This window comes from Cetorhinus maximus, chromosome 15 (genome assembly GCF_964194155.1).
Source record: "Cetorhinus maximus chromosome 15, sCetMax3.hap1.1, whole genome shotgun sequence".
Classification (NCBI taxonomy): Eukaryota; Metazoa; Chordata; class Chondrichthyes; order Lamniformes; family Cetorhinidae; genus Cetorhinus; species Cetorhinus maximus.
The window spans coordinates 2,795,873-2,813,121 of record NC_135893.1 but is presented as its reverse complement, the minus strand read 5'-3'; the positions used below and the strand labels follow the sequence as shown (position 1 = coordinate 2,813,121).

Sequence of the window (17,249 nt, the reverse complement as noted above, 5' to 3'; positions counted from 1 at the left end):
ACACCTGACCCATTTCACTCCGTGGTAGTCAATGGAGATTAATATGGGGCAAGGTGTAAGGTCAGAGTTGTACCCACCCCCCCACCCCCCACCTCCCCCTCACCCGCCAATCCCGTGGGAGTCCTGCCCAGCGAGTTAGAGTAAACCTACCTGAATAGAAAGCTGTACATTTGCCGGGAGCAGTACCCCACACAGTAAGCCAACCAACGCTGTGATTTCCAGTGGCGTTGAGGCCCAACTCAGGCAGCGGCAATTGAGACAGTGCTGCTGAAGGAGAGACCACCATCTTTTCTGGAGGCCAGCGTCATTGACTGGGTCCCCTATCAGCCAGCAGGACATTTAGCCTGCCCGCTGTGTACCCATTGGGCAGGTTTGCTCGAGGTTTTCCTACCGCGGGTTTCGACAGAAGCCCCCCCCCGCCCCCAAGTGTCGACAGCCAGTTTTTAACTTCCTGGGGAGGGTGGGGGAGGAGGAGTCCTGCCAAATCTCCGCCAGGAGACCAGGAGAAACTCGGTTAGGAATTGCAGGCAACACTCTCCAATCGTCAGGAAGGTGTGGCAGCAAGAAAATAGAAATTTAAACAGTCTGATCTGAAAGCTCTTCCTCGCCTGCTTGCCAAGGTCCAGCTGTTTGTGTGGCTTCCCATGCTACAGAAGGACTGAATGCCTGTACAATGTAAACGTAGCATTAAACAGCAAACAAGCAGCACGCCCAGGGTCCAAACTGTTAATTTGGTTCTGGTCTAATGAGCATTTCAGAGTTGGATTCATTTCCTACCAGGATTTTTGATTTCCAACAAAATGTTTGGGGATTTGTATTGTCCAATTGTCAGCTGCCGCTCAGTCCAGCTGTGTATAATTTGTTCTGACTACTTGTATTGCAGTAGCTTCACTGATGACTGGACTGAATGGTCAGCTACCAATGCAATTAAAGCTCTGTTACCAAGCATGCTGTCAGTCACAATGCAATTAGTAGCAAGGAATCCAGGAGGCTTTGTTATACACCAAGTGAACAAATACGTCCGACATAAATTTTATAAGACGACACACGAAATGACAGGCTGGAAGACTTTCAATCATCCACACTGCTCCAGAGACCAGACTTAATGTCGATAGTTAGTTAAACAACTCTCAGGCTACCATTTAAACTGTAGGGTGGGAACACACAAACAAAAGAGAGAGAGAGAGAGTGTGTGTGCAGCAGACTGGAACAAGTGGAAGCTACACAAAACCACAACACTGTCTATGTTCATGAATTTAAATTGAAGCCCAGAGTGAAGATTAAATTCAAAGCTACTCACTGGAAAAGGCTCAGCTCCCTCTTGTATGACAAACCCTTCAATGACATGAGTCAGGATCTGTGGTTTGACAATTGCCTGTGGAGGTTTGTTCTCGGTGCTCTGGGGCACGCTTGCAGTGACAGACGAAGTTGCGTTGCCATTCCCGGATGTCATGGTGGGGACAGGGGGGGTGCTCTTTGCATTAACACTCTCCGGAACTTTCCCTGTAATGGAGGAAGCAATAGCGTTACAGCCAAAGAATCAAAATGTTACCAACAAAACGCTTTCGGCGAGCTCGAACTCTGGGATCACACCCTGTCCGATGCGAGATCAGCCAATCCTGCAAAGTGATATTTGTTTTGGATTGAATCAAGGGGCTAGGAAGGTGCTGTCAAAGTAAGTTTGTGATTGACTCTAAGTCCATGCTGTGGATGCGCAGTGAGCTGGCAGTAGAGGGGATAGCAAGAATATCAATCAACTGGCTCTTCAGTACCAGTTGTGAGTGTTCCTGCGTCCCAGAAAAAGACTTGTGGATTCAAGCCCAACTCTAAAGAGTTGAGTGCACTGGCTGCTCAATGGCCAGGCTTAAAACATTAGCGCTTCCAAATGATATGTTTTGGGATGTCATTAAGTCATGAATGACACTATGACCCAGATGTTGAAGTCGCGATGATGCTGAAACTGTCAAAGTTCGACATCGTTACTCCTCAAAAATGGACAGCAACTTCTGAAAATCCGCACACACACATTTATCCACACAAATCCCAGAAGTTGCTGTCAGCTATTCTACGCTTCCCCACAGAATGTGCTGTTGAACCACCCCCCCCCACCCCCCCCGCCCCACATGGCTGTAATCAATTAGAAATCACTGAATTGACCAAACTTACCCTTTCACGCTATTAATCTTGATGTAAAAGTGTTGTGACTTTTTGAACGAGGTGCAACTGGGTTTTTAATGGTCGAATTCATAAGACCTGTTGAACAACCTCGGGAGCCCTCAGAAGCTGATTTTTATATTTATGGAACGTCAAATTTCTCCATTATGATTAAAAACATAATTGAAACATGAATGTTTAAGTTTACGATATTTCAGGCTCCAGCTGAATACCATGTGTATGTCACAATCATTTATTGCACACTCTGTAAAATTTTAGGTAGAAGTAAAAAGTTCAGTGCATTTTACTTCCTGATTTGCTCTCTGTGAGAATACTTCAAAGCGATTGGCCGCTTACCCCACTTGCTGGAAGATCCCCTTGACTTGGCGCCAGGTTCAAAATAACACTGGGAAAGGGAAAATTCACATCACAGACATTACTAGATCTATGTGGGCAGCTTTTTTTTAAGGTCAGTGGCGAGTGTCATCACTTCACCACCGACTGCAAAATCTGAGCCAATCTAAATGTAAGTTTATTCTTTCTTACTCTGTCCTGAATGGTGTCGAGCTTCCAGTGCTGCTGTGGCTGCATCCATCCAAGTGAGGGGTGAGGAATTTAATCACACTCCAATCACAAGGCCTGAACTTAATTCTGGTGCAGATCTTTAGAGGGATTGGGCCACTCAGCACCCACTCTCTAATTCAGCAATGGTGGTGCTGTTGAAGGTAAGAGGAGGTGGTTGAGCTTTTTCTGGTTGAAGACAGACAGAGTTAAAAATCGACCTCTACCAGGCAAACAATGGGAAAACCATCAGTTTGATGATTCGATGGTTAGACAGACTGCTGGAGGCCCAACAATAATTTGCATTTATATGAGTGCTTCTGACACTTTGCAAGTTGCATAAGAAAAATATCATCAATAGATACCGAGTGACATCAGGGCAGGTGAACAAAAGCTTAGTCCAAGAAGTAGGTTTTAAGGCGTGTCTTAGAAGAGGAAAGTGAGATATAGAGGTTTAGGAAAGGAAAGTGAGATATAGAGGTTTAGGAAGGGAATTCCAGAGCTTGGGACCCAGGCAACTGAAGTCACAACCCCCAGTGGTGAAGCAATTAAAATTAGGGATGCTCAAGAGGCCGGAAGTGGATGAGCGCAGAGATCTGGGAGGATTGTGGGGCTGGAGAAGATTACAGAGACAGGAAGTGGGAAGACCAAGAAGGGGTTTGAAAACCAGGATGATTTTAAAATTGAGGCATTGCCAGGCCAGGAGTCAATGTAGGTCAGTGAGCACAGGGGTGATCAGTGAACAGGACTTGGTGTGAATTAGAACACAGGGAGCAGAGTTTTGGATGCCCTCAATTTTACAGAGGGTCAAATGTGGGAGACCATCCAGGAGTGTGCTGGAATTGAGGAGACTAGAGGTAACAAAGACATGGATGAGGGTTTCAGCAGCAGCAGAAGCTGAGGCAGGGGTGGTGTCGGGCAATGTAACGGAGGTGGAGGTAGGTGCTCTTAGTGACAGGATGTGGCTCGGCAGAACTTCCAATGCCGGTGAGCTAAAGCAGGAAGCAGTATGGTGCCCACAGCGAGTGGACAGCACGCCAATGAGGGTTGAGTCCTAAAATGTCTCGGGCATCATACCAGCATAGACGTGGCTTAACACTCGTTTGGCTGCAAACTTAACCTCTGGTCTTTGCAGGTAGGTTGAGTTTTGAACTCGTATCTGGCTAGAAAATAGTGTCAGGAATGCCCCCACCAGTCTCGGGGGGAAACTTTGGCTTCTCTCAGCCCCTGATCACTGTTCTTCCATTTAGCTGGCTAAAAAATAGGGCAATGAGGCTCTGCCATTGAGAGCGGCTGGATCTCGGTGTCTGGTCTTGCCAGATTCAGCCTCCTCCACACACTCCCTACCAACAGTGGGGACATTAAGTGTCGGTTGGTAGCACCTCTTGCCTTGAACTCAAAAGCTCGAGTTGAAACCCCATTCCAGGGCTCAAGCAAACTGTCTCCGGTGATATTGCAGTGTGTTACTCTGACAACACTGCACGGTCAGAACTCAGGTAATGTGTTCGGTCAGAGGTCTGTCTACCTGCTCAGGTACACTTAAGAGATCCTGTAGACTTCTCTGAAGACGAGCAGGATTTCTCCCTGATTTTGGTCAATAATGTTCTCTGAACCGACACCAGCAAATTCACAGATTCCTCAGTCAGAATACTGTCACTGTTTACTCGCTGTCCACAAGTCAGCTACCACACGGCCCTATTTCGACGAGGAGCAGGGATGTTCTTCCCCTTCCTCGGCCATTATTTACCGCTCAAATCTCACCTGAAACAGATTATTTGGCCATTATCACATCGCTGTTTGTGGGAGCCTGCAACGCACGCACATCATTGGCTGTAAAGCACTTTGGGACATCCTGAGGTCATGAAAGGTGCCAGAGAAATGCAAGACTGTTAAAAAAAAAATCCTCACCACGCACCACCCCAACCCTTCCCATCCCAAAGTCCCCAACAGAGTGTCGCTCCCACAGTCACGTTTACTTATAGTAATTCCATAGCGCAAAAGGGCATTAGCATTTTTAGAAAAACAACTTGAATGAATTGTGAAAGCAGCGTCTGAGCCAGTGCATCAGTTTAACACTCATCTACCACTTTCCAGACACACATCAGTCCCAGTCGAGATCTCTGATTGGCAAGAATTTGGATACATACTAGACTCTAAGGTTAGACCTGTACATTTCAGTTATAAACAGCCTGACAGGCTGCAGGACTAACACTGAAGACATCTCTGCTTCTTTGAACAAGCTAGAAATTGAGAACGCCAAGGAAAGTACATTGCCTTAAAGAATATTCAAACCCTCCCTCACATTGCCATGTTACAAGGACTCAGGTGAATCATCCACCAGAATTATTTCCAAACTTATAACTTCACTGATGCAATCAATTAGTTGAGGATTTCTAACAAAAAAAGTGATCCCTTGCTTCAAACTAAAATAGTATAAACACACAATAACCTGTAACAAACCCCTTCAGTCAGGACAAAAAAACCCATCGCGTCATTTTGAAAGATACAGAGGGAAGCTTGTGACAAAGGCAATAGCCAATAGGCAGCCCCATTTCCCAGCGCTCTGTTAGAAGTCAATAGACAAAATCGAGAGAGATGTGAAGTGAGTAGCTGACTCACCATCACCTGCATCATTTAGTCAAAATTAACCCCCTCGAGTTTTTAATGCTGCACATTCTCAACGGATCAGTAGAAATGGTCATTTCTGAATAACTGATACAGACCTGGAAAATTCCACTCACCGTGGGGACGATTAATTGCCAAACTCTGTTTTCCACCCACCTCCCAAAAAGCGTAACTCACCCGAGCACAAGTGATCTCAGTGCGTTCCCTTCCTCAGCTCTGCTCTTTTCACTGTGTCCTTCGCTGTTTTCGCACTTCATTCCCTTCTGTTGCAGCTTTTTCTTGACTCACTAACTGGCGATTAGCACATTGGAAAAAGGTTTTTTGTTTTATTCCTTTAAGCGGAAGAAGGTGATACTCTCTACTTCAGCTTCAAGTGACAATGTTTGGTAAATGATAGAACATTTCAAGAGTCGCCCGCAAGTTTCTCTATTCCTCGTCACCAGGTGCCCATCGGTGTCAAGGGTGTCTCGGAGAACACAGTGAATTTTTTTTTAAAAAAAGGTCTCAGATGAAGGTGGGATTATGACACCCGGGTTTAGTAACTTTAAGACTTGCTGTTTATAACTGAAATGAGCAGCTGCAGGAACCTGCTGAGAGAGAGAGAGACACTGAGTTGGGGCTGGCGTTAACTGTCTGTTCAGCCTCTGCCACAGGCCAGTGTGATCCAGACGCAATCTGCCGGCTCACAGATGATCGGTGGAGTTGAAGCCAGCGTTAAGTAATGCGTCCACCACAAAGCCTTATGCTTAAAATATTAATGTGGTTGAAAGGGATTCCTTCTTCCTGTTGCCGCTCACATCAAGGTGAAAGTGAATCAATCAGAAGCTTAAGGAGCTTTTTTTTTTGGGAAAAGATAACAATCCCAAGAAGTGGTCCCAAACTGCTGTCAGGGCTGCAGGATATAAATAACGAGTTGCTGCAGCCAAAGTTTGCCTTTCCTTTCTGCAAGCAGGCACGATGAGGTAAAGCTAATCTCCTTTCTGTAGGGTGAATGGCAAACACTCCACTGTATCCACTTGGCTGGTGGCTAATCTCATTAGCCAATCAGAATGTCCCTTACTGGAACATGATGCCCTAATAATTTGGAGCTCAGGTCTTTGGGCAGCCCGGTTCAGAGTGATCACAGCTGCATGCAAATGAAGAAACTGTCCCATGGTCTTGAAGGAAATACAGGGCATCTTGGCTCAAGTACAGTAACCTCCTGCTGTGCTGTGCTGTGTGGGGGGTGGTGCAGGGGGATAGAGAAGACCAGTGGGTATTTCAAACTGTACTGAACTAAAGAACAGGTGTCCACGCTGGAGCTTGCAAGAGAAACAATCTCCGGAGCAAGTGTATGCATGTCAGAATGTGCTAACAAGGCACTGCATGGGTTACAAGAATCAGAACAGTGCCCGGCCCTCAGATTGATTGTAATTATCTTTGGGGAAAAGATAGGAAGATTGATTCCCTGTGTATCTGGATCATGTAAGGTTGGGGGGTAAGAAAAAGGATTTTCTCCTTCAGCCCTGACTGAGCAACTAATTTACAGTCACAGCCTCCGACAAGAGGAACCGACTGAAAAGAGAGCAGCAGCTGGGACTTTGTCTCTGCACTTGCGCTGTTGGCTGATTTACAAATCAAAGCACTGCAGACAATAACATTTATCTGAGACAGGCAGTGAGACAAGGGCTGGTCCCAAAGGGGAAGCGGCCCACTGGAAGGTAAGAGTTGAGACCACGGCCTCAATTCACGCCTGCTGGCTGACAGTGAATTGAATGTTTTTCCCTCCCGCCCCTCCCCATTCCCCACCCTCTCCCATTTATCTCCCATTAGCCCCTACCGCAAACCACAAAGCTTTAACAATCAGACAAAACAGATTCTCTCTTCTGCTTGAAGGATATGGTGCAGGCTACAGGCCATTGTGCGCTCACAAAGTTTACTGTACAGATGGTCCAAGAAGAAACAGACGTGACTACCAGAAACTCTGGGCGACCAGCTGTAAATTCTCTCAGGGAACACGAACACAGGTTAGACTTTGTTCACGGACCCCCAGGGGAATATTGCACCCAGAAACAAAGTCTCGCCAACACCCGCCCGCAGCCTTGTGTGTCGTTCTTTAACTGATTACCTCTACAGGGATACATTAAAACAGACCCTCGCTGAAACATTCATTTAAATGTCATCTACTTGAACACCGAGATAATCCCTTCACCTTCTGACACGACAGCACCACAATCGGTTTCACTGTTCCTGAGCTGATGCTGGGCAAACCCCGCTCCTGGCCATCATCCTGGGCCTCCTGTTGCAGAGGGAGTGTGTTTGTGTGTTTCCGGTGTTGTGCAAGCGGGTGTATGTGTTGTGCGTGTGGAGTGCATGTGTTGTATGCACAGGGTGTGTGTGGTGTGCGTGTGGAGTGCATGTGTTGTATGCACAGGGTGTGTGTGGTGTGCGTGTGGAGTGCATGTGTTGTATGCACAGGGTGTGTGTGGTGTGCGTGTGGAGTGCATGTGTTGTATGCACAGGGTGTGTGTGGTGTGCGTGTGGAGTGCATGTGTTGTATGCACAGGGTGTGTGTGGTGTGCGTGTGGGCACGTGTTTGTTTTGTGCGCTGTGTGTTTTTTTTCTTTATTCTTTCATGGGATGTGGGCATCACTGGCAAGGTTGGCATTTGTTGCCCATCCCTAATTGACCTTGAACTGAGTGCCTTGCTGGGGCATTTCAGAGGGCAGTTTAGAGTCAACCACATTGCTGTGGGTTTGGAGTCACATGTAGGCCAGACCAGGTAAGGACGGCAGATTTCCTTCTCTAAAGGGGCATTAGTGAACCAAATGGGTTTTTACAACAATAGACAATGGTTTCATGGTCACCATTACTGAGACTAGCTTTTCAATTCCAGATTTATTAATTGCATTTAAATGTCGCCAGCTGCCGGGGTGGGATATGAACCCCTGTCCCCAGAGCATTAGCCTGGGCCTCTGGTCGAATGTCCTTTCTCCGTACATCCTAAAACCGAACGTGGTTTTGAAAGGCTATACGGTTAATTTGTCTGTTAATAAAGCAATGTAATATTATATTACAGGTATGATGGTGTGAGCCGGTAAGAAGTAGGATGTGAGAGAGTTGGCAAATGGAGAAACAACCTAATCTTTGTAGACTATAGCTAGCCTAGGTTTAGGCTGTTGTAATGTAAGTAGGCCGAGGCCTGCTATATATACTGTAGACCCGAAAACCAAAACTATCTGAATACCAATACGCAATCAGCCCCAAGGGTTTCTGATAAGGGATGTTCAGCCTGTAGTCCAATGACATTACCACTGTGGCACTGTCTTCCTCTTAAGGAAGTGTGCAAGTGTGTATACATGTGTACTGTGTGAGAGACAGTGTGTGTGTGTATATATATATATATATATACACACACAGGTGTGCAGCAGATTGTGTGTGTGTGAATGTTGTGGATTGAAGTTAGACAAGGTCTTGAGCGCTCCCTGTGCAGCGTCTTCACTGTCAAATATCTGACGATGCTTCACCCTCGAAGCACAAATTGAAAATGGCTCCTCTTGGTGTATTATAGGACAGCTCGTGTCTGTAGAATCACAGCCCAGTTGGAGTCTGCAATGCCAGGACGAGGAGAAAGTGGGATGAGCGCCTGATGCAATGCCCACCATATGTTGAGGGTACATTGATGCAAAGAGTATCGAGGTCAGATGAGTTTGAAGGTGGGAATTGACACTGAAATACCAATAATGTGATCAGTGCAGCTGCTGAGTGAGGCACCCAAACTCCCCATAAATGACAGCTGTTTACAACAACCTGCATTCACATAGCGCCTTTAATATAAAACATTTCCCACAGAAAATGGATGCTGAACATGCATGTAAAAACTGTGCCTCTGCTGGCTTTTTTCTCCCAGTGAGTTAACAGCAATGGTTGTTACCAAGTAAGGCAGACTTAGTTGAAAGTTGTTGCAGCGAAATGTTTCACTGAAGGGTTAATGTCAGCATCTTCCCCTGTTTCCCTAAATATCTGAACTTGTAATACCAAATTAATACAAACAGCAGCAACAGAAGGCAGGGGGATTCTCTTCAAAATTTACATGACATCATTCTGCAAGTACCTCCCTGGGAAGTGTCAGTGTGAATGGGATACAGAGCAACTGGGATCTCCCTAAAGGTCACAACACTCACAGTGTCAGCTCAGACCTGAAGAATTGACCCACTTGGGGGTGAGTTACCAGGGGAAGGTTGGTACCTGTGGAACCCAATACAAGAAAGAATCGGTGCTTTTGGGAGGGGAGAGGGGAAATAAAGCTTAGGAAGTAGGAGCTGGAATAGGCCATTTGGCCCTTCGAGTCTGCCTCCCCATTCAACGAGATCACATCTGATCCCTCACCTCAACCCCACCTTCCTGCACAATCCCCATTACCCTCAATTCCCTTGGTATCGAAAAAATACATTCGTCTCTGTCTTGCATATACTCAACAACCAAACATTCACGACGCTCTTGGGCCAGGATTTTCTGGTTGACGGGCAGGCGAGTGTGGGAGCGGCCGTGAATCAGACCCGCTGCCTGCGATCGGGCTGCCATTTCACACTGGTTGGCCAATGAACGGGCAGCCGGGGTGAATCACGTACTCAGCGCTGCCTGTGTGTGGGGGGGAGGGTCGGGGGAGAAGGGTGAGCGGGGAACTTCCTGCATGTGTGTGGGTGAACCCAGGAAAAGCCCCCTGAGGCACAGGAGCCGTGTCAGGGAGCTGAAACTTTTAGAAAATAAAACATAAAGAATTTAAAAACATCCCCTCATGTGACTCTTCAAATTAGTTTGAAAAATTTGTTTTTTTAAAAATCACCTGATCGAAACCCGATCCCACCCGTGGATGAGGTTTTGCAAAAAATCCAAAGGCCGCTTGGCCTTTTCGCCTGCCCCCATCCCCCGCCCCCCCCAACCATAATATTGGACGGGCAGCGAAAAATTCCATTTAATTAACAGGATGGAATTTAACCCTGAAAAGTGTGAGGTGATACACTTTGGAAGGAGTAATTTGACAAGGAAGTATTCAATGTACGGCATGACACTAGGAAGTTCTGAGGAACAAAGGGACCTTGGCGTGTGTGACCATAGATCTCTGAAGGCGGAGGGGCATGTTATCTTGCCTTTATCAATCGAGGTATAGATTACAAAAGTAGGGAGGTCATGTTGGAGTTGTATAGAACCTTGGTGAGGCCACAGCTGGAGTACTGTGTGCAGTTCTGGTCGCCACATTATAGGAAGGATGTGATTGCACTGGAGGGGGTGCAGAGGAGATTCACCAGGATGTTGCCTGGGATGAAACATTTAATTTATGAAGAGAGGTTGGATAGACTTGGGTTGTTTTCATTGGAGCAGAGAAGACTGAGGGGCGACCTGATGGAGGTGTACAAGATTATGAGGGGCATGGACAGGGTGGATAGGGAGCAGCTGTTCCCCTTAGTCAAAGGGTCAGTCATGAGGGGACACAAGTTCAAGGTGAGGGGCAGGAGGTTTAGGGGGGATATGAGGAAAAACGTTTTTACCCAGAGGGTGGTGACGGTCTGGAATGCACTGCCTGGGAGGGTGGTGGAGGCGGGTTGCCTCACATCCTTTAAAAAGTACCTGGATGAGCACTTGGCATGTCATAACATTCAAGACTATGGGCCAAGTGCTGGTAAATGGGATTGGGTAGGTAGGTCAGATGTTTCTCACGTGTAGGTGCAGACTCGATGGGCCGAAGGGCCTCTTCTGCACTGTGATTCTGTGATTTAGATCTTTAATAGAGTTAATAGGCCTGGTAATTGTTGGAGGGTGCGCTGCTGATTCCTGCACACGCCCGCCGACTGAGATAGAACCATAGAAACCATAGAAAAGTTATAGCACAGAAGGAGGCCATGTGGCCCATCTTGTCCATGCCAGCCCGAGGACACCCAGGTGCCCTTTCTAATCCCACCTTCCTGCACCCGGCCCATAGCTCTGCAGCTTACAGCACTTAAGGTGCAGATCCAGGTACTTTTTAAAAAGAGTTTAGAGTTTCTGCCTCTACCACCAACTTGGGCAGCGAATTCCAGACACCCACTACCCCCTGCGTAAAAAAGTTCTTCCTCATGTCCCCCCTACACCTTCTGCCACTTATCTTGAATCGATGTCCCCTGGTTCTAGAACTCTCCTTTAATTTTTTTCTCCATTCTTTTCCCTCGAGGTGCTGTTGCAATGAGCACAGTCTGCGCCTTCCGAGTGCTTTGCATAGATGGTCAACACATTTTCTTTCCCCCCCACTGCGCTATAAGGCTCATGCTGATGGCCAGTCCATAGGTCCTGGTCAGGCAGCTGCATCCAGAGAGCTCTCCCCTCGAGGTTACAGAGTCCTGTGTGCCAGGACACAGACATGTAGCTGGAGTGGTTTTAAGAAGACAACCTGACCAGGTGGAGAAGGCAGCACAACCCAAGCATGACCCGGCCCTCACCCCTTCACCCACTCCTTCCAGCAGAGATCACTAAGGAGCAGAAATCCTGCCTGTTTTTATTTCTGAAACCACACCCAGCTCCCCACCACCCCCCCATCCCCCAACACACCCTACCCCCGACAACACCCTTAGCCCATGACAGCGCTGGAGTGTTCTCAGTGCTGCCCCAGCTTTACTACACACAGAGCAGGGACTGAACCCGAGTCCCTCCTTCATAACACAATGCAACACCAGGGGTCAGACTGTCCAGACTGAATGGACGGTGGCATCTCCCAACAATGTCTTTCGGGTGACTTGTTAAACCCAAGGCCTTGTCTGCCCCCTCGGCTGGACATAAAAGATCCCACGGCACTGTCATCGAAGATGAGCAGGGGGGGGTCACCCTCCTTGCCCTGGCCAATATTTAGGCCTCAATCAACATCACAAATTAAGTTAGTTGAAAAGCAGATGAGTGCAGATGCTGGAAACCTGAAATGAGAACAGAAAGTGCTGTGGGTTGGACAGTATCTGCGGAAAGAGAAACAGAGTACACACCCCAGGCCAATCACCCCTCGTCATGTCTTCTGATGACAAGTCATTGACCTTATCGCACATCATTTTATGCTCGTCCAGGTTGGGCACGCGCCCGCTCGATGAGCACAATATTCTGCCCCTAGGGTTGGGAATTCCAAAGATTCACAACGCCTTGAGTGAGGAAGTTTCTCCTTGTTTCAGTTCTAAATGGCTGACACCTTTTTCTTAAGACAGTGCTCGTGCTCTCAATTCCCCAGCCAGAGAAAACATTTCATCAGCATCTATCTGGTCAAGCCGCTTGAGAATTTAGTATGTTTCAATTAAATCACCCATCATTCTTCTAAACTTGAGGGAAAAGGCTTTGTTTACTCAATCTCTCATCATAAGACAATCCTCTCATCCATCCATCCAGCTGAGTGAGCCTCTGTTGCACTCTCTCTGGGGCATGTACATCCCTCCTTAGGGAAGGAGACCAAAACTACACACACTACCCCAGGTGTGGCCCCGCCAATGTCATCTATAATTACAGTAAGACTTCTTTACTCTTACACGCCAATCCCTTTGGATTAGAAGCCAACATCACATTTGCTTTATCGTTCCCTAGCTGTACCTCCATGCAATTTGCTGTGATTCATGGACAAGGACACCCAGATCCTTCTGGACATGGCATTTCCCACTCTCACCTTTCAAAGATATTCTGCTTTTTTATTTTTCCTTCTAAAATGGATAACTTCACACTTCCCCACATTAAATTCCATCTGCCATTTTCTTGCTCATCTGTCTCTATCTCTCTGCAGCTTCTTTGCATTCTCCTTTCAGCTTACTTTCCCAACTAAACAAACACAGATACATTACACTCCGTTCTCTCATCTAAACCATCTATATAGATGGTACATGGTTTTTATTTTATATTTGTTCTTGGGTGTGGGCGTTGTTGGCTGGGCCAGTATTTACTGACTATCCCTAGTTGCCCTTGAGAAGGTGGTGGTGAGCTGCCTTCTTGAACCGCTGCAGTCCATGTGGTGTAGGTACACCCACAGTGAGGTTAGGGAGGGAGTTCCAGGATTTTGACTCAGCGACAGTGAAGGAATAGTGATATATTTCCAAGTCAGGATGGTGTTTTGCCTGGAGGGGAACTTCCAGGTGTTGGTGTTCCCATGCATCTGCTGCCCTGTCCTTCTAGATAGTCGAAGTTGTGGGTTTGGAAGGTGCTGTCTAAGGAGCCTTGGTGAATTCCTGCAGTGCATCTTGTAGATGGTACACACTGCTGCTACTGTGTGTCAGTGGTGGAGGGAGTGAATGTTTGTGGATGTGGTGCCAATCAAGCAGGCTGCTTTGTCCTGGATGGTGTTGAGCTTCTTGAGTGTTGTGGGAGCTGCACTTATCCAGGCAAGCAGAGAGTATTCCATCACACTCCTGACTTGTGCCTTGTAGATGGTGGATGGGCTTTGGGGAGTTAGGAGGTGAGTTACTCATCACAGGATTCCTAACCTCTGACCTGCTGCTGTAGCCACAGTATTTATATGGCTGGTCCAGTTCAGCTTCTGGTCAATGGTAACCCCCAGGATGTTGATAGTGGGGGACTCAGCGATGGTGATGCCATTGAATGTCAAGAGGCGATGGTTAGATTCTATCCTGTTGGGAGATGGTCATTGCCTGGCACTTGTGTGGCACGAATATTACTTGCCACTTGTTAGCACAAGCCTGGACATTGTTGAGGTCTTGCTGCATTTGGACATGGACTGTCTCAGTGTCTTCTCCTTTCATAAATTTGCGCTGCCTCAGCCCAATCATATTACTATTTTCTAAGTTTTCAGGTAGCACATCTTGAATAATAGAATCTAGCATTTCGCTACTACTGATGTTGGGCTCACTGGTCTATAGTCCCCTGTTTTCTCTCTCCCCCCTCCCTCCTTTCTTGAACAGCAAGTTTATATGTTTGTTCCTTCCAATCTATGGAGATTGTTCTAGAATCTAGAGAATTCTGGAAGATGAAAACCAATGCATCCTCTGTTAAAACCCTAGGATGTCAGCCATCTGGTCCAGGAGATTTGTCAACTTTTAGTCTCATTAATTTCTCCAGCACTATTTTTAAAAAAAAACTTATACTGATTTCTTCAAAACAAACATTCACATGGTTTGTATCTGTTGGCTGTGAAATCCAGAACTTGGTGGCACAGCCTCAGGATGGAATGTCGATTATTTAGGACTGAGAGGTGGGGAAATTTCTTCGTTCACAGGGTTGTGAACTTTTGGAATTCTCTACCCCAGAGGGTTGTGGATGCTCCTATCTCGAGTATATTTAAGTTTGAGGTAGACACTTTTTTTGATCTCTCAGGGATATGGGGAGCAAGTGGGAAAGCGGAGTTGAGGAAGAGGATCAGTCACAATCATATTCAATGATGAAGCAGGATTATTCGGCTGTATGATTCCTCACTTGCTCCTATTTCTTAAGTTCCTATGGAAAAAGTGCACGTCTCAAGGACACACACCATCACTGCCCAATCTGTCCAGCTGTACCAAGGAGGCAGATCAGGTGCTAATGGAAACCAATCTAGTTACTGAATGAAAACAGGAAGTGCTGGAAATACCCAGCAGGTCTGTGCAGCAATCTGCACAGACAGAAACAGAGTTAACCTTTCGAGTCCAGAAACCTTTAGAACTAAACTTCGTTTTTACTGAAGTAAAAGCAAAATACTGCAGATGCTAGAAATCTGAAATAAAAACAGAAAATGCTGGAAAAACTCAGCAGGTCTGGTATCTGCGGAGAGAGAAACAGAGTTAATGTTTCGAGTCTGTGTGGCTCTTCTTCAGTCATACGGACTCGAACCGTTAACTCTGTCTCTCTCTCTCCGCAGATGCTGCCAGACCTGCTGAGTTTTTACAGCATTTTCTGTTTTTTATTCTAGTTACTGAATGGTTCAGGCATATAACGGACAACAGCAAAGCAGTGGGAGTAGCAGCAATGCTGTAAATCTCCTGCACATACATTAGTTACTAAACAGACTGGCTGATATGAAGTAATGAAGTCCTTTTGTTTCCCAGGATTTCACAGTACTTTCCAGTTTTCATGATCTAATCTTTCTAATCACATTTTCTAAAAGCTTCGTGGCCCTAATGGAGCAATTAGAAAGCTGATGATGTTTCCTCAGAAATCCCTGCCTCTTACTTCCTTCTAACGAACTGCAAACATAAAAAATACCCAGTAATTAGAGTAACCTCAAGTAACAGACATCAGATTGCTAGTCTTCCAGAGTCTCACTAATGGAGGGGGATTTTTGTAGGTGACTTTGTATTACAATCTGATCCTGCCCGAGAATTGCACTAACAAATTCTCATTGGCTCCTGACCATCCTGACCACATCAGCCGCAGTTATCTTCATACAATGGAGTTTCTCTCCCTGGAGAGAGAGAGACCCTCCTGCTTGTCTCTGCCTGACTGCAGGTGAAACAGCTGTGGTGCTTTCTTAGGGTATCACAACAGGGACCACCTCTCCAGACAGGATAGAGGAGATATTTCCACTTGCAGGACAGACCACAACTAGGGGGCCATAAAAATAAGAAAGTCACTAATAAATCCGATAGAGGAATTCAGCAGAAACCTCTATACCCACGAGGCGGTGAGACTGTGGAACTCACTACCACAGGTGAACAGTATAGAGGCTTGTAAAGGGAAACTAGACAAGCATATATGAGGGAGAAAGGACCAGAAGGGAATGGTGATGGGTGACATGAAGAGTGGATGGAGACTCGAGTGGAGCAGAACGATTGCCATGAAGCTGCTTTTCTGCACGGTAAATACTTTGTAAAAGTTTGTTTCTTCAACATGTCAAACAGCGGGAGTGAGTTTTTTTAATCCCACCCCTCCAAACGTGCTGTAATCAGACGTTAAACTACAAATTCTTCTTCCTTTCACCAAACAGAAATTAACTGACTCCCACAAGCACTCTCTCTCTTTGTTCCAAACGCACCATTTGCCATGTCACTGAGCCAATGCAGAGCACGGAGATCGCGGTGTTAACACATGCTCAGTGCTGGGGATGCCAGTCTGAGAAAGGGTGGACACAGGGGAACTGCAAACAGACCAGGGGCCGCGGAGAGGGAAATCTAACTAGGATTCCTGCTTTGGGTCCTATTCCGGTGCAGGGAAACACAGTCAAGAGAGGATTTAAATCAGGCTTGGCCACGGGCACCCCTCAGAGAGATAGACAGAGACAGAGACACAGAGAGAGAGAGAGAGAGAGGGAGAGAGAGATAGAGGGAAAGTGTGAAGCTTCATGTAAACTGGTGACATAAGCAGCTGATAAACACGTTCAAAGCCTCACCAGACAGAAGTGTTAGGTTGATATCTGGGATATCCCACACTGTCCCCAAGGCCCAACAGGTTTAAATGATATTAAATGCAACAATAAAATGAAAAGATGAGTGAATCCAAACAGCTCAAAATGCAAAAAGAAACTTTCTCTCCTGGATTAAACTGACTCCCCCCCCACACACACACATACACATACACACACACACAAAGAGACAGACACATACACACACACACATAGACACACACACACGCACACACACAGAGACAGACAGACAGACAGACAGACACACACACAGACAGACAGACAGACACACACACAGAGACAGACAGACACACACACACACGCACACACAGACACACACACACAGACACAGACATACCCTGTCACAATGGTATGAAATAATAAAGCTTCCTCCCCATTTCTGAATTTTAATTCACGAGTAAAAAGATGATATTGACCCTCTTACTCTGTAATAAACTAGAGACGACAATGAGATTTCTAACAGCAGCTAGCTGAGATGTACGGACTCCCACAGGCTCTGATCAATACAGCTGCCTGTTGATCCGTGTGTGCGCTCATTCCCTGTGGATGCAACTTCAATCGTTCAGTGACTCTGCCTCTGCACTGT

At 46.5% G+C, this 17,249-nt stretch overlaps 1 protein-coding gene and 1 long non-coding RNA gene across 3 annotated transcripts in view; one reads left to right on the top strand and one right to left on the bottom strand.

Moving 5' to 3' along the window:
• phc2b (polyhomeotic homolog 2b (Drosophila)) overlaps positions 1-17,249 on the bottom strand; it is a 286,708-nt gene that overhangs the window by 21,729 nt on the left and 247,730 nt on the right. For both annotated transcript variants that reach the window (XM_078557757.1, XM_078557758.1), the window contains exon 11: positions 1,301-1,503. In XM_078557757.1, coding sequence (XP_078413883.1) covers positions 1,301-1,503 — 203 coding nt within the window. The remainder of the gene's footprint in view (positions 1-1,300; positions 1,504-17,249) is intronic.
• Positions 6,592-17,249, top strand: part of LOC144690359 (uncharacterized) — a 37,125-nt gene continuing 26,467 nt past the window's right edge. Inside the window, exons 1-2 of the long non-coding RNA XR_013578871.1 lie at positions 6,592-7,040; positions 8,891-9,035. This is a non-coding gene — a long non-coding RNA (uncharacterized LOC144690359). The remainder of the gene's footprint in view (positions 7,041-8,890; positions 9,036-17,249) is intronic.